The 10,427-nt window shown below is 29.7% G+C and overlaps 1 protein-coding gene across 1 annotated transcript; it reads right to left on the reverse strand.

Annotated features, from left to right (window-relative positions):
* Positions 1-5,999: 5,999 nt before the first annotated feature.
* On the reverse strand, positions 6,000-8,545 carry LOC100158919 (ubiA prenyltransferase domain-containing protein 1 homolog). Its single transcript, XM_001952414.5, has 2 exons — positions 8,355-8,545; positions 6,000-8,265 (listed from the first exon to the last, which is right to left on the reverse strand). The coding sequence occupies exon 2, from the start codon at positions 8,244-8,246 to the stop codon at positions 7,263-7,265; it is 984 nt and encodes a 327-aa protein (XP_001952449.1). The 5' UTR covers positions 8,247-8,265; positions 8,355-8,545; the 3' UTR covers positions 6,000-7,262.
* Between the last annotated feature and the right edge of the window lie 1,882 nt (positions 8,546-10,427).

Consider the following 10,427-nt stretch of genomic DNA (forward strand, 5'->3'; position numbering starts at 1 on the left):
CTTTCGATTCCATAACATTACCATAGGTTAGTTGTTTTGTTTTGGGATTTGGTGCGTATAGCAAGCTATGGATTTTTTTCTTACAACTAGTGTAAGGTCGCATTTTGCATATCGTGCCAAAATTTGACGCTGTGATTCGAAGTCTTCTTTCTTTATACCAAAGAGAATTATTACTTTGATCTCTTGTACAAATTTCGATCTCAGTTCTATCAGCCTCATTTAGTTTTTGTAAAAATAATAATTTTTTTTTGTCATAATCCTCTTTGGTCATTGTATCGATTAATGGTTCAGCTAACCCATAATTTTGATCCGCTGCTGTACATTGAGATCGGCTTTTGAATTTTGAGCTAGCATTGTTAGAAAACAACTGTCGTCTTTTTAAACAATTGGCTCTTATACGTTCTATATTTTTTAAATATTTTTTGCCAAATTTTCCTTTAAAAAACAGTTTATAGATACAGAATAAAGCATAAACACATTAATGTTATACTAGACAATTGGATTTATAATTACCTGGGCTTGTATTTTGCATAGTCTTATGAACCTGCCTAAGATACTGTTTTGAATTAAATGCAATTACAGCAGCTTCAACTCTAGTAAGTCGAAACAGTATTTGATTCATTTCTCGTAATAAACCACACTCTTCAGCCTGCGGTACTAAATTTATTTCACCTTCTTTTTCTCCAGGACAAAAGTAAGTTGCACAATTCGTGTGTTGGCCTAATCTATGATAAATACTATTAGCAATATCTGATCTGAGTTCTAAAAATTAACAGAACAAATTTAGTGTTAGTAATAGATTTTATTCGATTTACGAGTAATAATATTATGTACGATAAAATTGTTATAAACTTAACAATTTAATACAAGGCTCCTCATAATTTTCCACCACATTAATTTTAAAAAAAGTCTACCATAAAGCTACATTAATTTTCTACGAGGGTTTGAGTTTGAATTATTTTGTAGACATAATATACATATAGGTGAAATACAATCTCCACTCAGAAAATAAAATACACAAAAATGGTCTTAATAAATAATAACTATAAATAATTAGCCTATAATAAACCTGTAATTTGTTGAGCCTTAGGTATCTCTTGGTTTTTTCTAAATTGTACCGCCTTGGTAACGTCAGAACGAAATCTTTGAATTTGAGATAAAATAAATTTTCTCAAATTAATAGGAAATTCACTTTTATTTGCTAAAGCTGTCATTTTTTGACCAAAATTCCTAAGCAAATGGTTTCGACATTCTATTTTTTCTATAAAAAAATCTGGTCCATATGGCAATATTTCATTTAATTTTTTTAACACACTGCTATCTCCGTCTCCTATAACAGCGAAAAATATAAAAAATAATGTTTTTTTTTGTATCTAATTACAGTTTTTGGAGCAGAAATAATACATTAATTCTCGACTTTAGCACATTTCCTTTTAGAAAAGTGAATCTATTGTTTGTACTTTAAAGAGGTCATTTTTTAAAATTACCAACATTTTACAAAATAATCGGAAAAAAACAAAAACAATTGTGGAAGAATGGGGGGAAGTACCCTTATTATCTATGTACCTACCTATTAATTTATTATATTTGAGACTATGCATTTCAATGCTGCGTGAAAAACCTTCAACCACTCCATCTGCTTCCATTGCATCACAATTCCCAAATGAAATTACTACATGGATAAAAGCCGGCTTCAAACATCGGCTTGTTTGGGAAATAATTATTATTGAAGTACAAATTAATATTTATCGGAAATATTGCTATTTTCATATCGACAATTTGGATATTTATAAACTGTGCGCGCCTTCGATAGATAACCGGCCTATTCGATCTATGGTGCGGTACCGTACGCGGTGTGGGGGTAACGGGTACAGACGGTACAGTTTTGTACGCAACCGCTATAGCCACCAGAGCAGCACTATACGGTTATACAAATACGAATTTTTTTTTCAAAAACATGTCTCAGGAGAATCACTCTCATTTGGGCTACAATCATTATACAAAAACCAACTTTCGTAAACACGAAGATGAGAACATTATCTGTGTTCCTATGTTAGATCTTTTAGATACCATCAACATTGTAATTTTTATTAAACGTTAAATATTTGGTTATTTTATAATTTTCTACAGTCTAAAACAAACGACTGAGTAGACGTATACTTATTATCCAACATAGGAACCCAGATAATATTGTTATCCTTAAGTGGTCGAAATTTGATTTTTATGCGATAAATACAGCTCAAATGAGAGCAATTCTACTAAAACGTGTTTTTAGGTGGTGAAAACCTGTGTGTAGCGTCCTCTTAAGGAATAAACATTTGATATTTTGTGCGTGTTCTACTAATAGGATATTGTACAAAATTGTATTTGTGATTTACCTACATATATCAAAATAAATACTTAACAGTGCCTTCATGTAGCGTAATGGTCGCATTCAATCATGAAATGTGTCCTGATTGCAAGCACCAGCCGGTGAAAGTAGTTCCTGGATGGGTGACCAGTGACCACCCGGGCTTTTTGTGATAAATCCTTGCCACACAACACCACATGTTCCAATCCAACATTACCCCACCCTTACCCCCTATTAATAGCTAATAGCCACAATTAACGGGCTTAAGATCAATTAAAAAAAAAAAAACCTAACGTAAAAAACCGACCAAGAACTCGCATACAAAGGGTTCCGTACCATTATCTATAAATACTGTTTATATTATATATTCTGACAGATTTTTAGTATTAATTGTTGTTATAGCGGCAACAGAAATACATCATCTGTGAAAATTTTAACTGTCTAACTTTCACGGTTCATGAGATACAGCCTGATGACAGATGGACGGACGGAAACGGAGCCTTAGTATCTAATAGGGTCCTGTTTTACCGTACGGAACCCTAAAAACAATGATTAACAACATTATTTAACATTGCTGATTTTCGATAGCTACCTTAATTTTTAATTTTCTAAATATTTAAATGTATGCATACAAAAAAAACTCACATCATAGTCCATTATAGGTAACTTTGACTTTTATAATATATTTTTTGTTTCATCACTTTTGTTCATAAAATATAGAAATGCATTCAAATGTCAATGCACTAGGTATTTAAATTAAATTTCTTGATTACACTATAATGAATTATGGTAATATCGACGCACCTCAAATACTGGAACGACTTAGCATTCGCATCCCTGGTAATACTCATAATATTATATTATATTATATTTTATTACAATATTGTAATAATAGCCGACTGGCGTTAATTAATAAAATTAATAAAAATAAAATAAATAATGCTATAAATTATAATATACCAATCGTTAATTACTTTTATAATAGTTTTGAAAATTTTTGAAGTTTTTTTTTTTTATAAAATATCATAAAAATTGCCTATACAAAACCCCTTGTATATTATGTATAATAGTTAATTTGTTTTAAGATTGTATATAGCTACTAGGTACTACAGTGTCTATCTTGAAATTGAGAAAGTACCTATTTAAAATACCAAAAAAAAATATAAAAACACTGTTCTCACTATATTATTTACTGAAAGTCACTGGCCACTTCAATTAATATAATCAGTGCTGATGTTTCCACTATTTTTATGAGAGTGAATGTATACCTAATAGTGCACTAAGCTTTATAATACCATATTTTTTTCTTTTAAATGAAATTACTAGGTACAAATTAGTTGATTTAGCAAAAAGTTCTTCTAAGAAGAAGAAGATTCTAAATCAAGGATTCTGTAAAAAAAGTGAGTCTTACTAGAGTATATCCCATATAATATGTAGGTATTATATAAATGACGGATCCTCGATTCTTTTAAATAATTTTAATTATTTAATTCAAGCTCTGCATTGAAACACTAGTGCCTAAATTACCTATCAACGAAACAGCTCCTATAGTCCTACCTAGTATCTAATACAAACGCTTCCAAGTCTATCTTCGAGATATTCCTAACTATCATTTATCAATGAGTTAACTTCACTGCAAACACTTTCCGGTGAATATAACCAGACGCCTCCAAAGGAACTGGTGCCGTGACTTGAAAACTTAATAATATATTAAGAAGTGTCAGAAATTTGGGATTTCCTCCTTATGTGCTTACATACCTGTCAACTGTCTGTAAATTATTATTATTACTTATTGAACATATTGTATAGATTGTAATTTTCAAATAGTCAATTATTTAAAAAAAATTATTCAGTTAATTATTACAAAATACACGAACTTTGAATCTCCGTTCTATCGATAAAGTTCTATAACCGAACTACGATTGGCCCTCGAAAAGAAGCTTCAGAACGCGACACCAGAGCTGCGGACTATGGTTGGCTCGCCAAGTCTTCGAAAAGCTCTAGACCAGCTAATCTATCTATATCGTAAGGGGGGGGGGGGGGTTATGACGGGGAAATGTCCCGTCTACCTCCCCATACTTAACTATGTATTGTACCTAACCATTGTGAGGGTCTAAGATGGGGGAATGTCCCACCTACCCTCATTTTGGCCGAGGCCGTTGTGTATTATTGATTCAATAAACGATGGCGGCGCGCGGAAGTATTGCGAAAGCAGTTCCCGCGGCGTCGTCGGTTACAAACTGAAAAAAAAAGGGTATTTAAAAATATTAAAGATACGTAACCACGTTTTTTTTTTTTTAAGCGTTTGAAGTGGACATTTTACAAAATCAAGAAAATATGTAAATTATTTTGTATTTAAACATTTTAAACTATTCAATTTTATAACTAAAGGCCAAGGCTTGAAAATGTAATGTAACGTTTCTCATAACTATAACTTACTAGAACCAACATATCTAAAAAAAATATACAAACACAATTTTATTCATTAAATATTTTAAGTTAAAATATGGACGCAATTCTATATTTAAACAAAGAATAACGATTCAGTTACCTATTGTGTCATAGCCCGTAGGTTATTTAATAATATTTTTCGTGGGTATTTGATACTTTTACAGTTTTAACTACCTATATTATTATATATTATATACACAAATACACAATGACATTTTAAAATACCTAATTATATGCTATTAGATTTATAAATTATATGCTATTGCTTAGGTATTTATAGTTTATAGCGTATTACTAATAAGTAATATTAACATTATTTACTATAATAATTAATAGAAATATAATTATATAATAATAGGCTGGCAGACTGTCTCTGCTCAGAATGGTTTTTCGTATGCAAATACCTATGCAATGATTTATCATTGAATTCAAAATTAAAACATCCATTACAATGACCCACTCGACACCTACTGTACAGCTAAGCAGTGATCTACTTTTTAATTTCATATTCATAAATAGGATATTATTCGGAGCATTTTGATCAATAAAAATCAAATTTCAGACAAGTAGTTTATCAGGTTGATAATTTTAATGTATCGAAATACTCCGAAAAATATTCTACTATGTAATAAGGAATTAAAATTTAAAAATGCATGACTCAGTAGTCGGTATATCTACTAATGGATACATGGCCTGGACGGTATTATACAATGTACACATAATACATACACACATAAGTTAACACTGTTTTTAGAAAACGGACAATAATTATAAATTATAATGAAAATACCGGCTAACTTCTTTTGAATTATATTTTATAAGTCACTACCACTATTGTATTCAATGCGAGATTATCTGAATCACTTAACGTTTGGTGTAAGTTAGTTAAATAATTTTACAAATAATTAATTTAAAAAAATATTTAATTTTTGATTGTTTTTGTCTACATAGGTATTATATATTTATATGAAATATTGGAAAAATGTAAGCGTGTGTTACATTGTTTAATATTTTCTGACAAATAATACATCTTACTATCTTAATAATATTAGGGCCAGTTGCACCGTCTACGGTTAAACTTCGATTAAGCTTAATCAGCTGATAACAGATATTTAACCGGGCAAATTCGGCCGATTAAACTCCGGTTAACTTTAATCAGAGACGGTGCAACTGGCCCTTAATAACAACATATTTTGAATTACCTAATAATAAATATTTATTTCTTAAGTACTACATGCTTGCATAATTTGGTTCTTTTTATATCAATTATTACATCAGTTAATCAATGAATAATCTTAAATTTAATTCAAAATCTAATAAAATATTTAATGGCCTATTTTAAATCTATATTAACAGATTACTTTGGTCAAAAACAAAATTAATAATATTAATTAAAGAAATTCATTATTATAAATTATCATATGCAATGTATACCAATAAATTGATTGTTCAGTTGATAAATTATTTACAAAATTTAAAATTCAGTAGATTATACTAATATTATACAACATCATATACATGGGTTTATTCAAGGAAGACTTTGATTTTAAATATTTTAATTTTGTTCTTCTTAAATTTTAAATGAGATAAATATAAAGCATTTTTTTTAAATTTTATGAATAAATCATATTAATTACAAGTTATTGTAATTTATATACATAAATAATAATTAGACATATATTATATGGGGTCAATCAATGTTTATAGGTACTACAAAAAACAGCCTATTTTGCATTAAAATCTTAATGAGTAAGTACTTAATGACTGTATTCAGTATAATAATAAATATTATTATGTTTTATTATCAAACTACATTATACTGTTTAGTGTATATGCATATTGTATATAAATTAAGATAAATATATATTAGTAAAGGAAAATAAAAAATAATATTCCTAAAATTAGATAAAACATCACATACTATTATAATAAATCAATGCTAACAGTGAACTCTATATCATGATTTCCACATTGATTATATAATATTTATTTGTTAAACAAAAAACAACAATTTGTGATACTTAAATTTCACATATTTAAGGTATTGTAAAAAAAAAAAATAATAACCAGTATTCTAATCTCTAATGTTATAACTTATAACTTAGGTGTGTTTGTACAATAAAGATTTCTATTAAGCAAAGTAACAAAAATTGTAATTAAAAATAGAATATTCAGTACATTTCAGCCAAATTAGCTGGATATTTTAGTTAAGGTTTTTTCAACTACATAATATAATGTATGTGTACATAGCATTAACATTTCTTTAAACATTCATTTTTTTAATACATTAATTTTTACTTATAGATTAGAAAATATAAAACTGTTACAATAATAAAAAAAAATTCAGAATAATGTTCTCGATGCATAATAACTATACACCCTAAGGAACGTTGTTAGGACCATCGCAACCTACTGTAAGAACATTCGATACTAATAGCCATAACATTCAATTATTAGTATCTCAATTAATATTAAATGGCAAATTTGATTTATCAGTTGCCATTACAGCCAATATATATAAAATTCCAAAAATACAATTTAAATTAGCAGTTCGTTTAGGTACAGACTGAATATTTATACCATCTCTAAACTCTCTTTCTATTTTAAACGCATAGCTCATTGTAATTAATGGCAATAAAAACCATTTAGAATATCTCACTGATAAAACAACAAACATAATATATGGAGTAAATAGAAGAAATCCATAAAAAATTATTGAAGCTGTTCGGCCTATTAATATTGCTAATGTAACAATACCAGCTTTTCTATCACTTTCTAAATCTCTTGTGTTATTACTATGTAATATAGCTTCAGTATTTAATGCTAACGGTATAGCATAATATATTGGTTCCAAATTAAGTTGACCAGTATGAGATAAATAAGCAAATAAGACTGACGCAGGTCCAAACAGTATCAAGAATATTAAGTCTCCAAGAGCAATGTATTTGAAACCAAATCCACCAGTGTATAGAAATGAGATGCTCAAACCCCATAAATAGGCAGCAGCTAGATGACCCATTTTTGCCTGAGATATGATGGCGAGCCAAAAGAATGTAACAAAACTCAAAAAGTATAATATAGCACCTAACCTTTCAACTTCATTCTCAGACAAAATTCTATCAACCAAGGTTCGATCATCACTATTACCGCCATCAATGCCACGGACATAATCATAGTAGGTATTCACCACATTTCCAGCTCCATGGACCAAGGCAACCGTAAGTAGAGTCAACAGCAACGTCAGGAGACTAAATTCTATGTTGGAATTTAGTTTCTGAGCAATGGTGCAGCCTAATAAGGTTGGTATTATTGATGCACTCAGTGACCAGGGCCGAATGGCTAATACGTGAGACGGAAGTTTAGTGCGCAGGGACATAAATATTGAGGGTAGATGAGCAGCCACATTAGGTAGTGAATCAGCAGATGCAGTACCACTGTTTGGCATCGTCTCAAGCCTTAGTCACCTGTAAAATAAAAGAGAAATCAAAAAGGAAAAACAACATATTTTCTAAATTATTTAAAAATTATTTTACTATACAAATCAAATACTCACGGAATTAAAATTGTTTGAAGACGAGCCAACAAGACCGGCGATACTACTTCGTAAGTGAATTATGTAATTACAACTCTAGTACCATGATGAAACTAATTAACTGAATATGGATCGAATATTCTGTTAAGTACTGACTATATAGCGTATAAATGTATAATGTATAATATTATCCATCGGTCATCATATCAATAATCATTATTATTCACTATCATTTAGCAATGTTATCAACGATAGTAACGTCATGTGTTTGATATGCGGTTTAAACAATAAACGTGGTTACTTTAATTAAACGCCGCCGGGATCGTTGAGAATGAATACGATTACAACCATTGATTATAAATAATATTGTATTTATAATCAATGCTACAACTACACAACGTCATTACGATAACCTACCTAGTACCTACAATATATTGTACCTGAATTATTCATAATATATAAATATATAATCTCGATTGAATATATCTATAGCCGTGTAATATATACAACAATTGATAATAATATTCAACCTTTAAACGCATACGAATTATTCAACAACCAGGATATAGCTCAGCTATGCCCGTCTATTTCTTATCATCGAAGTCAGCCGCTATTTACAAAGCAGGCAATGTTTACAAAATAATATCATCACAGTCTATAATATGTATGTATATGTATGTATATGAATAAATGTAAAATAAATGTAAACATTGTCTGCTTATTAATGGCAGCCGACTTCAATATAGGTCACAACCTTAGATTATGCACATTGTATATTATGAATTATGCTCTTATACTGTATTATTTGTTTATTCTGTGGTGATAGTTCGTAGTTCCCGCGGTGAAAGTAGGCTCAACTAGGCTGCGCTGCACATGTTGTTCCATGCTTCTGCGTATGCACGAAAAACCAACAAAGTTCTGCATAGTTAAAAGCAAAAACAGCATAAATAGGTATGTAATTGTCGTAATTATCGTATATCATGATTCATGTATATATTTTCTTACAAGTTTCAATTGAATTAAATGAATAATAAATAAACTGATATTGAGTATTATCATTGTTCATTGAATATACATTGAAGGAAATCCATTAAAATTTCAGGGGGGCTAACATTACTAACATCAATGTGAGCGGGGCCGCGTGGGGCTTCGATCTTACAAAATTAAAAGCAGGGAGCTTGAAGGTCATTTTTGGGAGGGAGTTAAGCCCCCTCGAGCCCCCCCCCCACCCGATAATGTATATACAGTACATAGTATATAGTATACTATATAGATAGATATTATCTATACTCAATGGTATTATTAATAGCTAGTCTCGTTTTTGATTTCAAAGTTTTTGTTATACTGACTTATTATAATGAATAATAATATGTACATCACTGTACCCAGGCGTGGATTCAGGGGGGGCTATGGGTGCTCGGGCACCCCCTGTCGTCTAAGGTCTAAGCCACTAATAAAATAATTTTTTATAATAATCTAAAATTACATAATCTAAATAAATAATAACAATATAAAATATCCAGACTGACAAACCGTCTCCGCTCAGAATCGTTTTTCTTATACAATGATATTATATCATTGAATTCAATTCTAATACAATCCATTATACAATGACCCACTTGTAATCTACTGTACAGCAGAGCAACATCTGCTTTTTTTATTTTAGTATTTAAAATTTAAGACTGACTAATTAAAAGTGTAAAGTAGAAGATCTCAAAATAATTTCTCAACCAACTTGAATCTGTTCATTCAGAATGAATACCTACTATTGCAATTTGGGGCAAAAAGCATTACAGCAGATTACTTCAAAATGTAAATCCCCTTAAAAATGTTAATAGCTTACATCAATTTTAATTTTAGCTGCCCTATACCTACCTCAAAATTTTAATCGAGTTATCAGGTGTTAAATACATTTATATATATTGTTTTTTGTACATATACAATGTATTCAAATTAAATTTTTAAATATTGCTGTAGATTGCTTATCAGTTAATTACTAGGTACACATTAGTTATTAACTTATTACGAAACAAAATCACTTTACCGGCTGACCTATTTTTATCGATTTTGTATGGAACCTACGTATATTAACAA

This window comes from Acyrthosiphon pisum, chromosome A3, assembly GCF_005508785.2.
Source record: "Acyrthosiphon pisum isolate AL4f chromosome A3, pea_aphid_22Mar2018_4r6ur, whole genome shotgun sequence".
Classification (NCBI taxonomy): Eukaryota; Metazoa; Arthropoda; class Insecta; order Hemiptera; family Aphididae; genus Acyrthosiphon; species Acyrthosiphon pisum.

Coding starts and splice junctions, on each gene's coding strand:
- LOC100158919 (XM_001952414.5), bottom strand. CDS start 8,246: ATGCCAAACAGTGGTACTGCATCTGCTGATTCACTACCTAATGTGGCT.